Below are 24,006 nucleotides of genomic sequence, written 5' to 3' on the forward strand. Positions count from 1 at the left end.
CAAATGACGGGGATGATGCCCGGGTACTACCGGGATGATGATGCCCCAAATGCAACAAATGCCGAGGATGAGTGCCGCGTTGCTGGGGATGATGCCCCAAATGCCCGCCGGGATGATGATGCCCGGGATGATGCAGGGATCCCCTGCCGCTGGGGGGGAGAGCAGGGAGGGGGTCCCCCAATCACCTGGGGACAATGTCTATCGCCCATATATGGATTTATTGTCTAGTGATTCCCTTCAGAGAACTCCTCTGGAGACTCAGTTCACCGGCATCGAGACTTTCTCTTTGGAGGAGTTGGGACTATCTTCGGTCAGGGAGACTTCCACTGAGATGCAACCGGCGGCAGGGAGGACGCGGAGACAGGGGAGAGCCAAGGGCAAGGGCACTACCTCGTCCTCGTGTGCGAGGAACGAGGGTGGGACAGGGGACGAGGGGGTGGGGGGGAAGCCGGCGGGAGAAAGAAGACCATCTGGAGTATAGGGGAGTGTGTCGCACTGGCGAAGGCCTGGGTCGGTGTAGTCGAGGATCCCACGTCGGGGCTAACCAGCACATCGACAGAATGTGGTGGCGCATTAGCCGAAGCTACCTCCAATTCAAACCGCCAGAGGGGAACCCGCACGATGGAGAGCAATGCCAGAAACAGTGAGAGTGGCTGAGGAAGCAGCTCAACCGATTTGCTGGCATCTACCAAAACAACCTTCGAACGGCTACCGGCGGCATGCCCACTGGTCTAATTTCTCTAATTAATAAGAATCAATATATGTGAAATAAAAATTAAAAAATACTACTCCGTCTCATAATAAGAGTCCTGATTGACCATTTATGTCTGTCTCATAATAAGAGTTATATTTTAATTTTACTATAAATGATAAATTGATCTCACATTTCACCAACTTACTCTACTCAAATTTTATTACTCCCTTCCTACAAATGATGTCATACTTGTGGGACTTCACGAGATTTTAGAAGGTTTTGTTCTGGTTAGGTAGAAAGAAAAAATATACAATATTTATATTATTGTGAGAGGAAACTTTTTCTAAAATATAGAAATAGAATATCTTTAGTGGGACAAATTAAAAAAGATAGTGAAATATCTTTTAGATATCGATGAGTAGTTCACAAAACTATATATAAGTGAGAACTAATTATTTAACTCATTTTTCACATTTCATCAAATTCATGATATAACCAAATAAGACTCTGGGAGTAAAATAGAAAAACTCAAACTCATTTTTGCGCTTGAATTGCTTGGTAGGGTTTAAACTTTGCAGTGAGTGTGGCATCTCTTTCTCCACTGCTGCTCCAATCATCCCTAAATGGCTTCCTCCAAATCCCTAATTCGCTGTGGGGCTTCAATGGCAACGCGCTTCCTCGGCCGGCCTTTCCACAATACCCCGATTCCTTTTCTTTCTCCGAAGCATGAATTGATCGCGGCGCCCAAAATACTCCCCCTTCTGTTTGTTCCCCAATCTCAAAAAATGGCGCCTTTCTACTCCCCGCCGCAGCCTCAGAACGACGTTGACTTTCTCATAAAGCTCAGCTCCCAAGGATTCCTCTATCCTTCTGGCTTGCCTTCTCTCCCCTTGTTGCTTCCCGAAGGTAACTTTCATATCATTGAGTTTTTTTTATTCAATGCTTTTTTTTTTCAAATCTTGTTTTTTATTGTTTGCTTTTTGGAAATTCGAGCTACGTCAATTCAGCTTATTTCCAATGCTGTTATATTTTCGTAGAGCATGAATGTGATTGCAATTTAGACTGCATATCGCTCCAACTGTAATTGTGGAAGCTCCAGTATATTTTAACTACATTTTGTATGTTGCATCATTTCGTTGTTCCAATCTTAGTATTTTCTTCTTTTCATATCATAGTGGTAACAATGAGGAACTTTGTTGATTTTGGGACTAAGATAGTGTAGATTTTTTGATAATCATTGTATAATGCTAGACCAGGGCAATAGATAGTTGCTAGCGAGGTGTGTGTCATTTCCTGCTTTAGTGTCTTTGGTGCCCTCTGATTTCCTACAAATCGTTATATGAACTTGTTAAAGTGGAGAGAATAAAGTAGGAGATGGAATAAAGTAGGAGAGAGAAAGGCAAGTTTTTGCCAGAAAAAGGAAATGGCTCAACTACCTTGAGACTATCCAAAAAGAAATACGACTCAACTACCTTGGAACAAAGGGAGTACTACATATATCATTCATAGTTTTGAGTATTTCCAGGGTGTTTTATCCTCATAGTCGAAGTATGGAATCCACCCACTTATATAGTTATTGACATGCCATCGGAGACTAGTCAATATAATCTGTTTGTAGTTAATGTCTTCCTATTTCACAGGGAAATGCTTATCATGTTTTGGACTAGCACTCAAGATTTCTCCATCTGAATTTGTATACTCTTCTGATTTCGAAGGCCCTAATGCTTGCTAAGATTTCTTCGCTAATGATAAGTCTTATGCCAATCTACAAACCCTAGATTTACGTCTGGCCACAATAAACTTCATATCTTTCTGTCTATGATTCTGACTAATATGGAATGAAGAGTCATAAGCATCTGCACATATTTGCAACTTCTTGGAACAAGGCACTAAGCTACAAATATAGGATCCGCAGGTGTGACCAAACCCACTTGAACACACTCCTAGGTATCTAAATCGATATAAATATAGATTTACTGCTGTCTGAACTGAACTCTGAAACTGTTGCCAAACTAGGCTTCCACTGCTAACCTAAGAGAGATGAGTGCATTTATCTCTGGTGCATCTTTTATCGTGGTATGTGTGTTTCCTTAAGAGTTAGGTACTGTTAATTGGAGAGTGTTTCCTCAAGAGTTAGGTACTATCGATCCATAGGGGAAAATAATACTCCCACCGTCCCAAGGTAGTTGAGTCATTTCCTTTTTTGGCAAACACTTTATCTCCCTCATAATTTATTCTCTCTACGATAAACTTTAACACAACAATTTCTTAAATCTCGTGCCAGAAGAAATGCCCCAACTACCTTGGGACGGAGGGAGTAGAAATTTATGTTGAGCAAGTTGAGAATTATTGAGGCTGATACAGTCATACAGACACCACATGTAATTAGAAGACTAATTTGGCAAGGGTTTCATATAGTAAGGTGGGGCAGCACTGAAAGATGTCGCCAGCAGATGTATCAAAGTAATTGGTCAAATACTGCTCCTAGGTGATTGTGGGACCAATAAGCCGGATTTATCTGGCAGTATACGGCGTTATCTTATTGAGACCAGAGTGTGTTGTGATGTTAGCTCATAAATCCATGATATTATATGTCAGTCGTAACCTTTTGGAGCGAGTTATATCCATAAGCATGTAGTCTACTACCATACGTCAGTCGTGTTTCTCTATCTTTGATGATGATTGCTAGCGAGTGGTATCGTATATGTCATTAATTCGCTTAACAAAGTTAAAGTTGCCATATATTCTCCATAATTTTCTCAGTTACTCCATTTGGCATCTGATACTATATGTTATATTCTTTTCGGCTCCTTACAGGAGACGAATCTTCATCGAGTGAGCCTATGATTTGTCACACAAAGAGGACATACCAACCAAGTAACATCAGGCGCAAAAGGGTTCATGGATTCTTCGCTAGGTAGACCCCCTTCTCCTCTTCAACACAAATACACAACACTCTGTCACATGCCTTCGTCCATGCATGCATATGGAATCTAACACTTACTAGATCAACTGAGTCCTCTCCGTGCTCATGCATGCATCCTGTATGCATGTCTATTTGCGCATAAAATACATGCATGCATTTACATAACCACACTGTGACCAAGAGAGGCACCCCCCACATGTGTATTATGTCGTAAATATGCTTCAAGATGTTCATAAAGTGTTTATACTTCAAACTTTTAGGCCCTTCTTGGTATGATGGAATGGAATGTGATTCCTACTTCTATTCTATTCTATTCATTTGCTTGGTATGATGGAATGAAGCAGGGAATGGAATGAAAATGCAAAGAAATTGGCATTCCATTCCCACCTTCATTTCATTCCATCATACCTTAGAGTTAAAACTAAGGAAAACAATAACCCATCTTCCCTTCTTCGAAACTCAACCTCATTCACTACACACCTACATGCATGCTTTTCACGTACATGACCTGCTCGTGTGACGACCCCTCGAATCTGACACGAAATGGGCACCTTATGCAGAGATGACTCTCTGTGATAACTGATACATTTTCCTTATCGTGAATAGGAAATCCACCAAGGGTGGCCAAAGAGTCATTTCCCGACGAGTTGCAAAGGGTCGGTATAGAATCACAGCATGATCAAAATTCTAGCAAGTTCTGGGTGATATGATCAAAAAAAGCGGAGGCATTTTGAGGGCAAAAAAATGGATTCGGGGCTGGCGATTTTGGTGCTCATTGATGCGTTACTGTTTAGCATACTTATAAAATGTAATGGAGTTTCAGTTTTCCAAGTACCGAATTTTATGTGTGTATTGTGGGATGAACAACAATTATGTTTAGTTTGATATTATTAATATTTTTTTATAAAGAAAATGTTGATTTAAGTTCTGAATTTATCGCAGAATTGGGGCTAGTGTCTTTATCAGTAAGTCTTGGAGCAGTTCTTAGTAAAGAGGTCAATTGAGAGAGATTGTCTGCATTGCTTTTTGATGTAAAAATGCTGCTATGAAAGAAACTGACACGTAGATACATGAAACATTTATATCTGACACATGCACACTTGGATGTCAACTCTGTACTACATTCTACTTGTGGGCCCACACTTGTCGAATCCTCACTTCACTTAAAAAATTGCTCAATAGTATTACTCATTTGTGTTTACTTATGACAAGGTGAAATGAGAAGATTGACATCATTTTTTTCATAGTTCTATACTCAGCCGTGATGGATCGTCTACCAAGAAAGTTTGTAAATTTACTCATCTCACCCTTAATTATTACTTCCTCCGTCACTTCTTAATTAGCACAAACTTTCTTTGTTGTTTGTCCCCCAATTAGTTTGACCCTATTATTTTTTTTTAATTTTATAATGGACCTCACATTTCACTAATTTATTCCATCAACTTTTAACTACAATTTTTAAAACTCATACCAAGTCAACTGGTGCAAATTAATGGGAGATGGAGGAATACTACATGAAATAAAAAAACTAACTATAAAAATTGTATTTGGGCAAAATGAAAAATTCGCTTTATTTTCATTACATAATCTTAAATCAAAAATACTTTTATTAAAATAAATCACAAATCCTTGCATTGATATTGATTGATGCAATGAAAAATGCATAACTCTTTGCTTCGCATTTGTTTTCCAAAGGGCGAATTGTCTTAAATAAAATGGCTTAAACATAAATTAAAAATTCTACCTTACTCATTAAAATATGTTTCTTGTTTACATATTTAAGGGAATTATGTATGTTCAAAAGTAGAGCGAAAATGCATTTTTTGAAATCCTTAGGACCGATTTTCTAATAAAATTGCACATAAAAACATAGATCTTTGAAATAGAAATGAACATTAAAAGTAAAAGGGAGAGATATATTAATTTATAAACATTTATTGATGGAAAAACAAAAGTAGAAAGTTTATAGTTTTATCTGTGACTGGGATCATACACACACCCCATTATGCATTCATAACCACAGAGCAGCATTGATACATTCATGGCCAGAAAGAGAGAAAAGCAGCAGCAGCACCACGGCTCCATGCCGGTGCCGCTGTGGATGCAGCAGGCACGGGCGATTCAATCTCCGCCACGAGCGCATCCAGGTAGCGCAGGGGGCTTGGCGGCCCCGCCATGAAACTCGCATCGATCCCAGCAATCTCATCATAAAACGGCAGCTGAGGCTGAGGCTGAGGCTGAGGCTGTGGCTGTGGCTGTGGCTGAGATTGGAGATTGCAAGCCATGAAAAGTGAATCAAGGTAGGGAAGAGAGAAATTAGGTGGCTGCATTTGGAAGGAATATTCCAAGGGATGGAGTTGATTAGAATTATCTGCAGCCAGCACGTTTTCATTTTGATTGTCACTGACGAACTTTTTCTTGACGCTCGAGTTCCAGAAATTCTTCACCTCATTGTCCGTTCTCCCCGGCAGATGCTTAGCAATCTGTGCCCACCTGCAAACATTTCATATCTTCGTGTTGGCATCTATAACATAGACTGAAGTGACATGGTTAATTAATTACTTGTTGCCTAGTAGTTTGTGAAGCTCAACAATGATTGTGGCTTCTTGTCTTGAGAAGCTGCCTCTCTTGAGATCAGGCCTGAGGTAGTTGATCCACCTCAGTCTGCAGCTCTTTCCACATCTCCGCAACCCTTTTAATCAACCAAACTCAAACTCAAAATCATGTATGCATGCAAATTGAAATCAATTTCTGTGATACCAGAAAGTCGAGGGACGGAGCTCCAGCAGCCGTGGCCGAAGGTGGAAATGTAGTTGACGAGCTTCTCGTCTTCCTCGGGAGACCACAAGCCCCTCTTCACTTTCTGTCTGTTGCAGCATGTGTGGTGATGTCCCATTCTCTAATAGGAGTGTGTGAATTGTGATTGAGGATATCATTATCATATCGATGGAGATTGCGTTATTTAATGTTAGAGAGAGAGATAGCAATACCGTGATGAGTGAGGGCCCTCTGATTTGCAGTGCAACACCTGCTCCGACGATTCCAGAGGAGGAGACTTGGTGTTTTATAGCACCAACATGGGGCCCACAACACAACTTTATTTCTATGCAAAAAATATTCATTTTATTGTTCCAATATCCTACCAATACACTCCTATTCCTATCTTATAATCCTCTCATTAGAAGTTTCATTTTTTTCACTTTTGATCCATTTCTCGCTAAGAATCATAATTCATTTTTACTATAAATGCTAATATACTTTACATTTGATTATTTTTATACTTGCAAATTAAGTGCGATAGTAAATAAAAATTAGACTCACATTTGATTATTTTTATACTTGCAAATTAAGTGCGATAGTAAATAAAAATTAGACTCAAATTCCACTATTTTGCCACCATACAACTTTATTTAACATTAATTAAAACCTGCACCAGAGATAAATGGGAAGATAGGGAGTATAAAATTAATTTAATTAAGGGATTATGGCTCTATTCAAAAGTTAAATTTGACTTATAATATCACAAATTAAAGCAATAAATAAATTCCGGCTATCATAAACTGTGGTGCTTTTGTACACTAGGTGACAAGCTAGGGATTGGCATTGATTTAATTAAGAGTGTATGGGCTTTAAAAGGGAATCTCCTTTTGTGGTATATGATTCTTCCAAGACTTTTTTTTTGAGTTATGATAGTACTCATCTACTAATTTCAGTGGAAAAATATTAAGTACTTACATTATACTACTAATTTATGTGATACTCACATAATTTGTATTGCAGTCGTCATCGTCGATATTAATTAGCACAACTGCACAAGTTCTTGTGCATCACAATATTTAGGAGTTAGTGTGATGTTTGTTAGAATCATGATGTCAAAATATGGTAGACAATTAATACCCTCATTAATTAAATGTTGTCCATATTTGATTTAATGCAGATTTTAAGAAATTTGAAAAAAAATAGTAAAATGTGAATGCCTACTTTTAATTGTATTTATTTTATAATATGAGTGTAATGAGTTTATGGAGAGTTGAGTCCACTTATTAAAATTGAAAAAAAGAAGCAAATATAGATTATATTTTGTGAACAGACTGAAATGTTAAATATGTACAATATTTGATAGACGTACGAATTAAGTATATACTCCCGCCGTTCCAACTAAGTTTAGTCGTATTCCTTTTTGTGATGTCCCAACTAAGCTGAGTCATTTTTTTTTGACAAAAAATAAAACATTCAATCACTCTTACTTCATTCCATTACCCACTTTATTCTCTCTTTATCTTTTCTACTTTATTCCTTTTTCCTACTCTTTAACATAATTTTTTAATCTCTATGTCCAAAAGTTTTGACTCGAATTAGTTAAGGCGGAAGAAGTACTTCAAGATCCTCGTTTACACTTTTGACTTTAGGTTTCCCCTGCATGACGTCAAATATTTTGTAACACTTAACTTTAACTTCAATGGGACATTAAAGAAGGCAAACTTTAAATCAAAATACGAAATAAATTTGTAACTGCATTTGCCTAGATATGTTAAAATGTAAAACAGAAAAATATACAGAGACATTTTGGTATTATATGTAATATAAACCTCATATCATTAGTATGCATCAATCTTTTCTTTTGTTTCGCAAAGTGTTTAGACTTATGTGCATTTATTTATTTTCAAATAATCCATTATTCTAAGCCATAAGCATGTACTATATACTTTTAAAAATATATTTTATGCATACAACTTTTAATTAGTGCTTATCTTGTATGTTGTTGGTCACATATTTTATTAGGATGTAATGATTGTCTTTCAACTTATATATACTCAGCATGTGCTAATAAAATAAAAGGCGAGACTAAAACATAACAATAAATAACATATGTCAACGTTGTAACAAACTCAAAGAATTTATAATAAAAAATACTTCATTCGTCTTATAATTATTTATTATTTTAGCCTGTCCTATAAAAGTTGATATTTCTCTTTTTTTAAAGATTTTCCTCGCTAATGTGAGTTTCATTCTCTACAATTAATACTTCAATAATTTTTAGATGAATTATTTTTGGGAAACGGATGGAATACATTTTTATATTTTGCAAAAAGTTACTTCTGGATATTAGTACTCTCTCCGTTGGCGAATATGAGTCTCATTTATTTTTGGCACAGATTTTGAGAAATACTAAAGAAAGTGAGTGCAATAAAGTTAGTGGAATATAAATCTCACTTGTGCATATTAGTTTTAAATGATATGTGAGTGGAACGAGTTAGTGGAATGTGAGGCCTCTTTACCATTTTATAGTAATAATAAATCAGGACTCCTATTTGTGGACGAACTAAAATGAAAAAATGAGACTTCTATTCACGGACGGAGGGAGTATTTGTCAGTGCATCTCCCATGAATCATTTGTTTCCTCCTAAAAATAGAAAAGTTGGTAGAATAATAAAAGAAACATGTAATATTGATTTAAATAAATATTGCAATAGTCGCACTCATAGCTTCGAAGTCCCTCTCTCTTCTCTCTCTCTTGTGAAAGAAACAGTTAGCCAAGTTCGTCATCATCAGCCAAAACAATAAATGCAAGAGATCTCAATGCAATATGGACAATGGTAATATGGAAAAGTCTACTTTCTTTCAACCCAATTGATACTTTTCATGATAATTAGTTCAATACATGTAAGTACGCGGAGTTGAAAGACTCGATCACTATATTTCCATATTTCATTTGAGAGTTGTATCTTAGTCTCTCATTTTGTTAAATTGATTAATATAGCCAAAATTAAACTTGGGAACATGTATAGATTTGATAAAATGTAAGTCGAGTCAAAACTAAATCAACTAGCAATGACAATTGACAAGGTATAACAAAATTATCTAAAGCTCGAATTTGAGTTACTAAAGTTCACCAAAATTCGACCCAAATAATCAAAGTTGACCAACAAGTATATAAAAACTACTAACAATATATATAAGTCAAATTGGCCAACTATATATATGGACATGGGATATTGCCTATTGATACACGCTACATATAGTCCACAATAATATTTCTTTACCTTTACTCGTAAATTATGATTGGAATTATTGATTTCACAAATTATATACAATACAAATCAAAGTCTGCTTTGCCCTTTAAATCTCTCCTTTAACTTCAAGGATAGTAATAAATTGAATAAATTAGAATATGGTTTTTGTTTCATTTATAAATTTGATGGTCATAATTTATAAGACGTAAAAAAATTTAAAAAAATACTAAAATTAACTATATGTCAACTATACCCATGCCACGGGGCACCGAGTACCATGCATTATATATGTACAATGTATTTATACAAATATATATATAGAGAGAGGTGTTATTGTAGAAACTACTTCTACTACTAGTATGTTTTTTTGACGAATGGCGAAAACACTAAATTGTAAAGTCAATGCATTTGTGATTCACATGGAATACGTATTATTGAATCATTGTAAATATTTATGATCCAGTGGCTAAAATATTTCACCATTGTCACTTTTTAATACAAAAACAATCTTTCATTTTGAAATAGTCATTGCATTATCACATCGTTAGCACCATAATTCACACAAGCATGCACATTAAATTTAAATACATTATGGTTAAATTAAGTAATTAACAAATCGACAAGTAAAAAAAAAAAAGAATACCGTGTAATATAAACATTTTGGTAATAATATATTCTCCTCTAATATAGCGTACGTCATCACAGTTCACAAATAACATTTCATAAACATAACCAAATACACTAGTGTTTTTTGTATTGCAAATTTCTTATTTCTTTAGTTTATTTGAAGAATTATTTATATCGCATGGTTTATCATTTATTATAATACTTATTATTATTAATTAAATTCATACTAGAAAATAATAGTAATAAATAAACAAACAAGTCTTTCTTCTAAAGATGTAAACAGGTTGGTAGACCTCTTGTCACATGAGCTTGACTTTTCCAACATATATATACATTGATGATTTATCGTGAACGATTATCGGTATGAATTTGAAGTTATTCATAACTTGGATAGCTGATTATACTAGAGAAATTATACATGTTGTGCAAATCAAGTTCTAGACTTCGGTGATTTGTTTATTTCTAAATCTTTACAATTAAGCATACGGCGTTAGTTATACGATACTTTGATTTGTCAAATGCGAGACAGTTAAATGATAGATACAATTAATAAAGAACGTTCCAAATTGTAAAAATAGGACACATAGGTTCGAAGGATGTAAATGATACAGACTGAATTTTATGAACGTAAAAATTGTAAATAAATATATATCGGTTATATGATAGATTAACGTAGAGAGGTGTAATCAAATGCAAATTATGTATATCCTACAAACTCCAAACTAGAGTATGGAACTATTAGATTTTAGGATTTGATGTCAACAAATGACAAATAACGTCAACAAAAATGTCAAATTAATTCCAACCGGTTGACGTTGAGTTGACATTTTTATTGACGTTATTTGTCGTCTGTTGACATCGAATCACTATATCTAATATCCGAGATTATAGTTTGAAGTTTGTAGGATATATATAGTTGGAGTACAGTAGGATGTTTAGATTGTAACCACATAGTGTATACTTCCTCCGTCCCAAAAGAATATGAACTCTTTCCTTTTCAGTCCGTCCTACAAGAATATGAAATTTCTAATTTTGGAAAGTCTTTTCTCTCTAATGAGGTGGAACCCATTATCCACTAATAATAATATAATTCCTTTTTAGTCTCTCTACCTCTCTCTTACTTGACCAATTTTACAATTAAACTCATGTTTGAACCCAAAGTGCATATTCTTTGGGGACGGAGAGAGTATATGCATAATGGTAACTACATAGTATATACTTCCCCCCGTTCCAATATGCAATCTTTCCTTTTTAGTTCGTCCCACAAAAATATGCACTTTCTAAATTTGAATTTTTTTTTTCTAATGTGGTGGGACTCATTCTCCACTACCAATACTTTAATTACTTGTTATTTCTACTTGATCTCTCTTACTTTACAAATTGTGTGTTAAAACTCGTGTATAACAAAAATGCATATTCTTGTGAGACGGAGTATATACATATCACATTTCTAGGATGTGATTAGTTGCTATTTGCTAATTGCTAACTGCAAACCATGTCAATAGTCAATGTTATAAATGTCAACACGAAGGCATTTATATGCCAACAAAATTTAGCTGACATACAAATGCCTTCGTGTTAACATATAACATAGGCTTTGACGTAGTTAGCCGTTATCAATTTAGATAGTTAACAAGTTAGACCCTCACATTTCCTATAATCGCATACATGCATGAGACGATTACTAAGACAACTTTTGTGTCATTTTTTTAATAAAATACATATATACTTATATATACTAGTTTGCGATCGAATTTGAAAATAAATTTTTAATTTAATTGCTATTATGTATATATGGAAATATGGAATGCATATATATTGTGTGTGCGCGTGTGTATTGTGTGTGAATATATGTATTTGGATAGACCATATCGATCTATATCATTATGTTCATGCAAGTTTTCCATAATTGAGAATTGACTGCGTCGCAAATCAGCCCCACTATATTGATAAATGACAGATTCCAAACTCAACGGTGAGATCTTGATAAAGCAATGCTTCTTTTGGTTTCATAACCAAACAGAAAATTAGGGACACGTGTAATTTTTGGTTGATTTAAGAGAAACTTAGAGCATATGCACCTTGTGATGAGATATCAATTTAGTTTTCCAAATCAAATAATAATTCATTTCATCAATTTTATTTGGAAAGGGACAATGGGTAGCACATGCAAGAATTAATGAAAGGATGCTCTATTGCCTCATTTGACGAGCCATCATGGGACACAAGCTCTCCTTCAGTTTTGTTTTGTCCCATTTTATGGAGCCTATATCAAACTATTTATTTTATGACTAACTAATTATCTTTTTTTGTTACAATGAACTCCATTATCAATTTTGATGTCAAAAACAGTAGTGGGAAATTTAGTGGTTCGGTACTCTATGGATGTCCAAATGGGCTAAAAAATATTAGACCATATTTCATATGTTTTATGTCCAATATATGTATATCATAATCCATTTAAACGATTTTGAGTAAGTTATTAAAGGTTCGTGATATCCCAACTCACATCAAGTCAACAACAAGCCAAAGCCCGTCGATTCCAGACCCGCCAGCAGCTCAGGTGTTGGTCGTGCGGCAATGTCAATGTCCCAAAGTGCTTGATAGGTTATAATTGAGTCAATTAGGTTATTTTTACTAATATGATATGAGTGGAGCCACCTTGTGGAAGAAATAGTAGTTGTTTAAATATGTACCATTATTTTGAGTTATTATATGTCTCTTGATTCTCTATTCTTCTTCCCTTCCAATTTACAAAGATGTCCAAAACTCTAGCTTCAAGAACTACTCCTTCAGATGACTTATCGTTGTCCTCAGTTATCCATTGCTCCCTTTCTGTTCCATCTTAGATATAGTAGTATCAGTGATGCTTTCATGATGTCCCAATGGCAACATCGCATATGCTTAAATTAATCACTTTCATTGGTGCATAACTATTTACCACAAACAAGAACTCATCATGCCTATGACTAGGTGGTGCATCGGAATAATCACTAATTTTCACGTTTATTACCACTGACATGTCTAGCATGCATTCGATACTTGTGCCCCAAGTCTGCGGTCACTGGGCATAACGCAATATTCTTAATCTCACTCCACTTGACTTTTCAAATGTATTTCGTCCGCCATTAGGAGTCTCGGTCACTTTTGCGCACTCATTTTATAAAAATCATAATAAATAGTTAAAGTGGAGAAATGGTAAAGTAAGAAGAAGAATAATGTTAAGAAGAGTCTTCTCAACATTTATTATCATTTTTACAAAACAAGTGCGCAAAAAGTGACTGGGGACTCCTAATGGTAGACGGAGGGAGTATTCCTTAATTTTCATGTAAAAAAAAGCTCTAACATTAATAGAACGGAGATAATATTTAAAATGTAATCTTATGTAAAAAGATAACAATGTCAAAATATCCTTGAAAACGGCATGCAAGTAATTGGCTCTCTTGTATTGAAAACAAACCCATAGAAGAAAGACTGAAAACTTACTCCAAAAACCCCCTATAACTTACTCCAAAAGCCATATAGTTCTAATCCATTCATTTCTAAAAAAATTGCAGTTGACAAAGTTGAATGCCGGACAAAGTTAAAGTTTCAAATTGACGTTACTTAACCTCATCCATGTCCAAACATACTCGATATTCGTTAAATTTTCAAATTGACAGCCTACCATGAATTGCCTTTCCCTTTTACCATGCTCTCGTCATAATTTGAATTTACTTTCTTCATTTTTTAAGATGTGATGGCGCGCCTTTTAAAGAAAAGAATCAGTTATACTCTATTTTCTACATCATGTAAACATTTAATTCAGTTATACTCTATTTTCTACCTTGTAAACATTTAATTCAGTCTCATTTTAAAGAAATGAATTAGTTAATCATGGATGCTAATTTGCAAAAATAATCAAATATACAAAATAGAACTACGTTGAAGCTGATTATGAAGAAAACGTTTAAACAGAAGCAGTCCAATATTTATACCAGCAGAAACAAAAAAACACAGCATATTTTGCAGTGTTGAGCCATAAGCATCTGCTGCTATAACAACAAATCCACAAGCTATATCGATATTGTTTGATAACTCAGTATTTTGCAGAATGTATTCAAGCTCACTGTATACATACGACACACGAAGCAACAAGATGTTGAAGAAATTTAGGGACCGGGCAATGCTCACGCGTAGTAGGCCGGAGGATATAGATCCTTGCACATATCAACGGAGTATAAGTCTGTGTCGGCGCTCCTCCTTGCGTTCCCTTTAGAGAGGGGGCTCGGCTTCCTCCGGCGGGGCAGATCCTCGACCGAATGCCGGTGCAGAGAGTGAGCATTTGCATTGGAACCATATGCACAAGGCCTCTGCTTTGCCTTGGTAGCTCTTGTCAGGCTCATGTAGTGAGGCTTGGATTCCGTTGATGTCTCGCCCGATCCGGGCGTTTCTGAGGTTGCCGTGGACGAGTTTGAAGTAGTGGTGGTCTCGTCGTACATGGAGTCTGAGCACGGATCTGAGGACGAGCGTAGGATCTGGCAACTCATAGGCACCTTCGAGGGCGTTCTAGTGTTGTTGCGCCTTGTTCGGACAGGGTCGTAGTCGGATGCGGTGCTAGAGAAGGATCCAGCCCCATAGGCCTCGTGCTTCACGGAAGCTGGGTGTAGCTCGGAGGCCTCGCTTTGGAACTCCTCCATCAGCCTCGACTCCCATGGCTTCGTTGCCATCCAACGTTCGAGCCAGTTGAGTCCTGTACCTGACTTTTCTAACCTAGCCGGTGTGGCCATGCCCATCTTGTTCCCTCTCGAGCCTGTGTTGGGGCTTCGCCTCAGTTGCTGAGATCAGATAGAATCGATATATATCGATATTACAACCTTGTCGAGAAAATACACAAACAAACAAACAAACCAACCATCAGTACCTGCTGGTAAAGAGCATAGGCAAGAGCCCTCTCTCTCTTCATGGCTCCTTCTTGCTTCATTTGCAGTTTCGACATCACTTCATCAACCGTGCCAACACTGTCACACCATCCGCTCTGGGATCACAGACGAAAGCAAAACTCAGTGGTTCCAATCTCACTAACTAAACATGTCGAAAAACTTGTAGAAAAGATCAAACCTCAACAAGCTTCTTAGGGTCGACTTGGCTCTCTTTGTCTGAAAGCTCTCCACTGGGAGATTGAGTGCAGTGAGCTCTTACTCGAGCTTGAACACGAACAAGAGCCTGCATGCACCTTAGAGTCACCGCAGCTTGCTTTCTAACCAACCTTCCACGCACTATAGCTTGAAGTCGCACCAACGCCTTCAAGGCCCTCAAAGCGCGCCGTGCCTTCAAAGATTCATTCACAAAGGATTAATACAACAGAGAAAAAAGAAGGAATCTGTCTTGGTTTATACATAAATTCATGGAAATTAATGTGACTACTGAAACATCTAATGTCTGGTTGATTATAAGTCATAAGACTGCCAATTCTATCACATATATCTCGAAGCAAGAATGGATTCTTCAACTCTTTCACAAAGCAGTCTACATTATGAATTCTTCTACAAACCAATAACTATATGAACATCTAAGAATTGACTAGCTATAAATACAAAAGGATCACATTCTCATTGCAATTTTTGCATCTCTTTAATAGCAATCCTACATTTTGTAACATCTAATAATTCATTATTCATAGAATCTAACACAGAATCAAGTAATTGAATCAGTCTACATAAATCATTTATGCAGTCTAGAGAAACAGAACATAGAGCCTAGTAGTACCAGAAAAGCACGAAAAACAGTCTGAATCCGGACAGCAGCCCACTCCCGACGAACCACCATGAAATCCTTAGGTGAAGCCTTGGCCAAAGCAGCCACCGCGGCTGCCATTTCAGTGTCGAAAGCATAAGAAGAGACCTCTGATCCCTCGGCTTCCGACCCATTACCGCTACCTCTTCTGCCCTTACCTATGACTATACCACCCGATCCACTCCTCCATAGCCTCCACTTCCTTCCTTTACCACCCTCCTTTTCCTGCATCAGAATTCAAACAATAATTCAATACTTTTGAAACATTTAAGTTCACAAATTCAGGAAATGTTTTTTCATCAACATGAAATTCATAAACTACAAGATCAAAGAACTCCAAATAAATACATAGGAACACAATTTGCAGCTATCACCAAAACAGAAATTAATTAAATCATATAAATGTTGAAAGTTTCACAAATTTTGAAGTTGGTTCATCAACAAGAAATTCATAAACTACAGAATTAATGAACAAAAAAATATCAACAGATTTTCAGCTATCATTAAAACAAAAGAAAAGTAACAAATTGAGACAAAAAACAAACAACAAATAACAAATATTTACACTTATCAAAGAAACTAATAAAAGACAAATAAGCAAATATATAAAATTGCACAAGTGTTTAGCTTACGAGTTCATTCGCAGAAGCCTTTTTTAGACCGATCAATGATTTTAGCCACTTCCCTGAAGCACCCATTTGCGCAGAAAAATCAGTGAAGATCACAAACAAGACTGAATTTTTGCAGATTCTTTGTTTTTCAAGAAATATTCCCCCCAAAAGTCCTTGAATTCCTGCAATTGGAGACAAAATAGAAGAAGGGTATTGGGAAAATGAAGAAGGAAGCGATTTGGGGAATTCTCGAAATTGGGTCAATATTTAATTTAACAGAGTGGAACGGAAGTGCCAAGTTTGAAATTTGAAATTTTGAATAAAAGAGGAAAAACAATTGGAAAGTTGTAACGGTCGTAAACCGACCAATACGACGTAGTTTCCGGCCTTATTGCATTAAAGAGTTGTCTAAAAAGTTGCTTAATTAGTGCTCTTTGTAATTAAGTTTGGGGCGTTTTCAAATAAAGGTTGAACATTTAAATTTAGAATTTCCAGGTGTTTTCAAATTTTAAATTCTATATTTAAAGCAGAAAATAAAGTTTTGATTCCAAAGAAAGGAGGAAGAACTTTTTCTACTTATTTTTTGTATAGATTATAAACTAGTTTAGCGTATTTCAAATTTTGAAATGCAAAAAAAGTGTGAATATTATTCATCATTAGGTAAAATTGCTTAGGTTGTAAATGTCAAACTATTCTTTTTGTTTTTTACTATATGTTTTTTTAATTATTATCAGACACACGGATTCAAGGGTACTCAAATCCAGATATACTAATTAAAAGAAAAGAAATCTTACAAATTAAATTGTATTTTATGATACCACGGTTTTCTTTTATTGAACACCATTAGAAATCATGAGAACATCTATTATTTATCATAGCTACCAAGCATATGTGAAACAAATAATAAATTATTAATATTATTATATTTAAATCACAAAGTTGCGTGGACCTCTGGCTAGTCATTACTCATTAGAGATGGTGATGAAATATATGATTTCGTGTAATAGATAATTTATTCCATGCAAAACACATTCTTAGATCCTTATACTTTAATCAAAATGTTCATTAGATTCTTGTATAATTTTTTCATTTTAATAGGTCCTTATACTTTTCACAATATTTTTATCAGGTCCTCGTACAATTTTTCGTTTTAGTAGGTCCTTATACTTTTATTATAACTTTCATTAGGTCCTTGTACAATCTTTTATTTTAGGGACTTTTTTACATTTATATTGGATAATAATCTAAATTTAATTAAACTTAATACACTTTCTAATATTCCATTATTTAATTTCAAGAAGTTGTAGAGAATAATAAAAAGATTAACCGTGATGATTGAAGATTAAAATCGAAGTTTTTTTTTAGAATAACTATCCGAATTTTCAATTGATTATTTATATTCATATTGAAAGATACGTTTTTCTGAATATTTATAATTATAAGATAAGTTAAATAATAAAATTAAAAGGTTCATTAAATTTAATTAAATATAAATTATTGTTTAAGATAAAAGTAAAAGAATATCTTAAAATAAAAAATTGTATAAGGATCTAATAAAAGTTATAATCAAAGTATAAGGACCTACTAAAACGAAAAAATTGTACGAGGATGTGATGAAATTTATGAGAAAGATATAAGGATCTATTAAAACGAAAAAATTGTACAATGACCTAATGAACATTTTGACTAAAGTATAAGGACCTAAGAATGTGTTTTGCCTTTATTCTACTTCATGTGGGCAATGATTTTTTTTAAAAATAAATTTCTATATGAAGAAGGAAATTACATATAAACTCCAATGGAAAGAAGAAAATTATAATTCATCATGACGGCTCGAACTCGACATCTCATACAATAATGTCTAAGCTCCTTACCGCTAGGTCAAAAGCTCTCAACTTTATGTGGGCAATAATTTATCTCATGTTGTGATGTTGTAATTGCTGACTACTAATATTTAATAATGGTTACTTACCTACGTGTGTTTATTCTACATGTAGAAGTAAGCAAGAAAAAGCAATGACGAAAGTTAGTTCGAATCGATTTTTGATCTTCTTCGGACGCAATCCAAGGTGAAGATTGTAGAACCTCGTGGCCCAAGAGTTGGAGAGGCCCAAGCCCAAATCGTGAGCATAAAAACCTCTGCACATCTCCTTATGAAAATCGTTTTCTCTGACTGGTTCTTTTCTTCCGACTAGTCCAGTTATGTGATTAAGTATATATCAATGTTTTAAAAAAAAGCCGAACTGGTAAGCGAACCGACATCATTACTGGTTAACCGGTTCTACTGGTTCAACTAGTTACCACTGGTTGAACTAGAATATATAATAAACATATATATTATGTATTATTAAATACATATAATAAAATCTGTGCATAATAAATTAAAAAGAAAAACCTTATAAAAATATCAAAAATGACATATTTGGGCCACAAATGCATTTCAATGTACAATACTAATGAGTTCAGAAACCAAAATACACAAGACCAATAAGTACACAAGTCTTGCAAAGTTTCTTTAACAAAATACATGAGTTTATCAAAATACCAATCTACTAACTCAAAACAAAATACTTTGTGATTATCTCAATCACTTTCATTTCCAAAGTCAAGATTAATGTAACTAATGTCACAAAAACCATCGTTGAGGCTACTAGTATTTCCATCTTCAAATCTTGACAAATCAATTTCTTCATCATTAATCTTCATTATATCATCTTCATCACCTAAATAAAGATTAAACAATATAAAGCAATGAACACAATAAAACATGAAATTATAAATATATATATATATACTCCTATAAGTTTATTACCTTTGGCTAGTTCTTCATCTAACATTTCCTCCAACTCCTCATAATCAAGCTTTTCATTAGCATTTTCATCAATCACCCAAAACTCTACTTTGTCAATACATTCATAATCAATCGGATCATATTGCCTTTTCTTTGAACCAATGTTATGGATGGCGTATGGCGGCTTACGGCTGTAAGACAAAAACCCGCCACAAGGATATGGCGTATCAGTATGGCGAGATATGGCGGTTGATAAATTAATTAATAAAATATTCATATGTATATATAAATTCAAAAAATTAGAAAATAATAAAAAAATTTAAATATCAACTACTAAAATAATAAATAAAGCATAAAGTCATAAGCAATTATATATTATGCCTATAATAATAAGTCTTAGTTCAACAATTAAAATATAAACTCATCATCATAATACATATAAAATCTAAACTAAAACCTTCCTCAATCATCACCATCATAATCATCATCCCCAACATAGCTATCCTCATCCACATCAATATCATCGTCCTTCGGGTCCTCCGGTTCCAACAAAGTAGATCCTTCTTCATCCCCAACTTCTTCATCTTCCGATTCTTCATTTACAAGCTCTCTTTCTTCAACCACTGTAGCCATTTTCTCTTTCCCTATTTGGCCTTTCCCGTTTCTAGATATGTACTATGTGGTTCTTGAGGACTTCCTAGAACTTGATGATGTAGAAGTTTCTTTTCTTTTCTTAGACCTAGACCTAGTATAAGTGATAGGCTCTCAAACGCCCGACGCCTCGTACATAGTATCTCAATCAAGCGAATCTCCATCAAAAACCATATCATTGTTTTCACCTTCAGCACCGTCGAACTCTCCAACCAACCACTCGTTACAGTGATCATGGTAATCAAGTGAAAGAGGATTGAGTTCATTTCTTTTTTATACATCTCATACATTTTTTTGCTCGAGCCTATTTCTTTTTTTCGAATGAATCAGCCATATAAATATAATAATAGAACTATAGAGAATTTATCTGCTAGGCGTCACTATGTGTGCGCTTGGTGAGCGATTTATGGCGTGGCAACATCATCATCAATTTTCTAACTTCATTTTCTCCTCTCTAATTCTCACTCTCTCTTCCTCCTATGTGTAATTCCTAATACTCTCGCTTCCATTCTCTTCTCCTGTGGTCATTTGCTATTTTTGTATCTGCGTCAACTCTCTCTCTCACCTCTCTCCTCTCTTACGCCATTCTCTCTCTTGTTCTATCTCGATTCTTTCTTCCCCAAATCACCTCACTTTTCGTTTTCAATTCGTCACCCCCAAATTGGAACCGCCATAGCCGATTTCTCCTCTAGTTGCCGCATGTTCATCGCTGACGCGAGATAGCCAGAGCTCGTACATCGCTGCTCTGTCCCTACCTCTTTATCTATCTATCTATCTATCTCTTTCGTTCAATACAAAAACTCTAAATCGAGGACTCGAGCCTCCCCTATGCGCGGGCATCGACCATCCTCCAGCACCACCGCGCCGGTAAGTGGTGACCAACGCCATTCGCCTGCTGAGACAGGATCACCGGTGCCGTCGGGTTCACCGCTGTCGTCTAAAGGCGTGCATCCGTCGTTGACTTGGCGGCATTTCTCAAACTTTACGGTCGAAATTGTTCCAAGAGTTTTATGAGAAAAATGTATAACAAAATTGATGCAGATCAGAAAATAAATGTTCATGGGAGGAGAGAAGGGGAGTGGAAGTATTAGTAGAAGGAGAGAGAATGAGAGATGGAATTACAGAGGAGGAAGAGAAATAGAGAATTAGTGACAATGAGATAGGAGAAAGGAGAGAGGAGATAGGAGATTAGAAAGGAAGAAAGAAATTGATGATGATGTTGTCACGTCCCATATCGCTCACCCAACGCTCACATAATGACGCCTAGCAGATCAATCCTCTAGGTTTATAATTATAATAATATATTAGAAGTTTAAAATTGAAAACCAAAATATAATAAAAGATTTGTCAATTACTTGCTCGAAAAAACTCCAATTACGCTCACACCCTGAAGCACTACAAGTCAAGCTTAAAACTTTCATCGCAAATATTTGCAACAGAGGAGCTGAGGTGCCATGCAAACTCCACTAATTAGCTACAAAGCCAAATAAAGTACTACCTAGATTAGAAATTAGAACTCAAAAATTTAATGGAGTTAAATGTAAAGATTCACACCATGAGACAATTCTTTAATTTGCTCTTTTGCAATTTCATCATCAAATAAGCCTGATGCAGCTTTGTAAATTTCCAACTGCTTCATTGTCGTTTTTTGATCTTTTTTCTTTGGCACCACTCGTTTGATGCATTCAAACAACCCTGAAGTTATCTCAACATCAAATCACATTTCTGAATGATCATAAAAGATGGTCGGATTCAAAAAGTGGCCAGTTGCATGCAATAGCCTATGGAGTTGTCAATTCCACCTTCGAAAATATCGGAGTATCTTTGCTCAAGCCCATCAAAAGACTTCGCGATTGTTTATTTTTCCTTCTCCATTGCCTCATAAATATGGCTCATTACCGGTTTCCTTTCACCATCCACCAATCTAAGAACCCCTAAAAGGGGAGCCATAACTTTGAGAATGTAAACTACATTCTTTCAGAAAGGAGAATATTGTGATGTCCTAGCTGCTTCCTTTCCCTCAACTTCTTTTAAAAGCTTGTTTTGGATCCACTCATCAGAAACATTTTCCTAATATTATATTTCTCCTTTTGTAACCTTTCTAATGATAAAAAGGATGTAGCAGAGTGATGGTTGGCCTCACCAAGTCCTTCTTTGTGAAAGTTCTCAACAAGTGTAAGGTAAAACTGTGTCCCTTCGAATTATTCTTTGAATGACCGAAATTTTACCAATTTCGCATGAGATCTATGTAGTGAGCTACACATGGAGTCCAATAAAGATATTTTCTCTTTTCCATCAACATCTTTCCAGCGGCTACATAGTTACTCCCATTATCTATTACTACTTGGACAACGTGTTCTTCGCCGATCTCGTCCACAACAGAATCAAGCAACTCAAACATTTTTTTCCCATGTTTTGACGAAGCTAGATGCATCAATAGATTTAATAAAGACCGATCCACTAGAAAATTAACCAAGAAGTTAATAATACTCCTTTGTCTCATATCAGTCCATTCATCTGACATGATTGTGCAACCATATAGCTTCCATCCCTTCTTCTTTTTCTTCACCAATGCATCTGTATATATGATCTCATTCTCTAAGAGAGAACTCGAATGTCATGGTAGCTAGAAGCACACAAATACTTACCAAAGTCACCAACTACATGGAGCACATCTTGAAAGCTTGACAATTGAAACAAGTTGAATGACAATCCCACTTAGTACCAAAAACGAGCAATAGATTGATGAACTCGGGTTACAGCTTCTTTGTCAGCAGCTTCCCTCACATTCAGCTGCCTCAGCCTCTCTTTGCTTCGCTTTTGCATCGAATGTCTCGGTATTTCTAGAATATAAATCCATAGGCTCTTTCAAATGACGATCTGCTTGCTTTTGTGTTTGACCCACATTAGGTCTCATGTCATCTTCATCTTCATCATCATTAAACCCTAAGCCACCAAGATCAACATGTCTAGCAGAATGACTAGACATAGGAATCTGAGAGGATCCCACGACTCTTTTGTTGGTAAAATATTTCTAAAGTTCTTCACGAACACTTTTCGGACACTTAGGGCATGAACAACATTTCCCTTCTTTTCCATCAAGTATTCTTTGCCCTAGTGATACCACCATTCATTTGTTTGTAAAAAAAAATGCATTGTACATTATTAGTGGATCTCTTGTACACTTGAATGCAATACTTCCACCCCAGATCTGTTCTAGTAGCAGTAACATTACTAGAATAAGCACCACTAGTTGCCATTGATACATGTGGCTTCTTCTCCATGAGACATTCGGAAAATTGTATTAACTGTATTTCAAAATAGAGAAGCATGTTTTATAAAGTGTATGATAATATTATGCAATTTGTTTGAATTTTGAAATAAATAATGCTTGAATTTATTAACTCATATGAATGGAAATCAGAAATTACATTAAGAATCTGTGGCGGCGCTGACCGACGACGGGGGGCGGTGACGACAGACGGGAGGCGGCGTCGGGGGCACAGCGTCGGGCAGTGTTTGCGTAGCTAGGGTTTTTTTGGAGGTTAGCGCTGCTAGGGTTTTGTGGGAGAGAAATATTATTCTAAGAAAAAAAACCCTAGATTTTGACTTAATTCTCAAGTTTTTTATTAATTGGACCAGATTTGAGCCAGGTTAAGTGTTAAAATACATTTGGGCCGTCTTATTTGCTAATTGGATTGAGGATTGGGGGTAGCCCAATCAAAAGTGATGCCATACACGCCATGGCACTTCACTCATGGTGGCAAATGGCAGTCACTAGGGGTGAGCAAAAAAACTGAAAAACTGAATATTCGAATCGATCCAAACCGAAAATTTAAAATTTGGTTCGGTTTGTTTAGTTTTTTCGGTTCGGTTCGATTTTAAAATTCTGAAAATTTCGATTTTTCGGTCTGGTT

General features: G+C 35.6%; 3 protein-coding genes across 3 annotated transcripts; 1 reads left to right on the forward strand and 2 right to left on the reverse strand.

The window, feature by feature from the left end:
- The first annotated feature begins 1,208 nt into the window (after nt 1-1,208).
- On the forward strand, nt 1,209-4,554 carry LOC125187640. Its single transcript, XM_048084265.1, has 3 exons — nt 1,209-1,600; nt 3,512-3,611; nt 4,227-4,554. The coding sequence occupies exons 1-3, from the start codon at nt 1,318-1,320 to the stop codon at nt 4,297-4,299; spliced, it is 456 nt and encodes a 151-aa protein (XP_047940222.1). The 5' UTR covers nt 1,209-1,317; the 3' UTR covers nt 4,300-4,554.
- A 981-nt stretch (nt 4,555-5,535) lies between these two features.
- LOC125190801 (transcription factor MYB26) lies at nt 5,536-6,648 on the reverse strand. The gene is made up of 4 exons (XM_048088204.1): nt 6,611-6,648; nt 6,381-6,519; nt 6,183-6,312; nt 5,536-6,113 (listed from the first exon to the last, which is right to left on the reverse strand). Exons 2-4 carry the CDS (start codon nt 6,514-6,516, stop codon nt 5,660-5,662), a joined length of 720 nt encoding a protein of 239 aa, XP_047944161.1. The 5' UTR covers nt 6,517-6,519; nt 6,611-6,648; the 3' UTR covers nt 5,536-5,659.
- Nucleotides 6,649-14,192: 7,544 nt separating this feature from the next.
- Nucleotides 14,193-16,900, reverse strand: LOC125187612 (protein IQ-DOMAIN 8-like). Its single transcript, XM_048084234.1, has 5 exons — nt 16,669-16,900; nt 16,010-16,261; nt 15,362-15,571; nt 15,165-15,278; nt 14,193-15,078 (listed from the first exon to the last, which is right to left on the reverse strand). The coding sequence occupies exons 1-5, from the start codon at nt 16,732-16,734 to the stop codon at nt 14,431-14,433; spliced, it is 1,290 nt and encodes a 429-aa protein (XP_047940191.1). The 5' UTR covers nt 16,735-16,900; the 3' UTR covers nt 14,193-14,430.
- Nucleotides 16,901-24,006: the final 7,106 nt, after the last annotated feature.

Source organism: Salvia hispanica, chromosome 5 (genome assembly GCF_023119035.1).
Source record: "Salvia hispanica cultivar TCC Black 2014 chromosome 5, UniMelb_Shisp_WGS_1.0, whole genome shotgun sequence".
NCBI lineage: Eukaryota > Viridiplantae > Streptophyta > Magnoliopsida > Lamiales > Lamiaceae > Salvia > Salvia hispanica.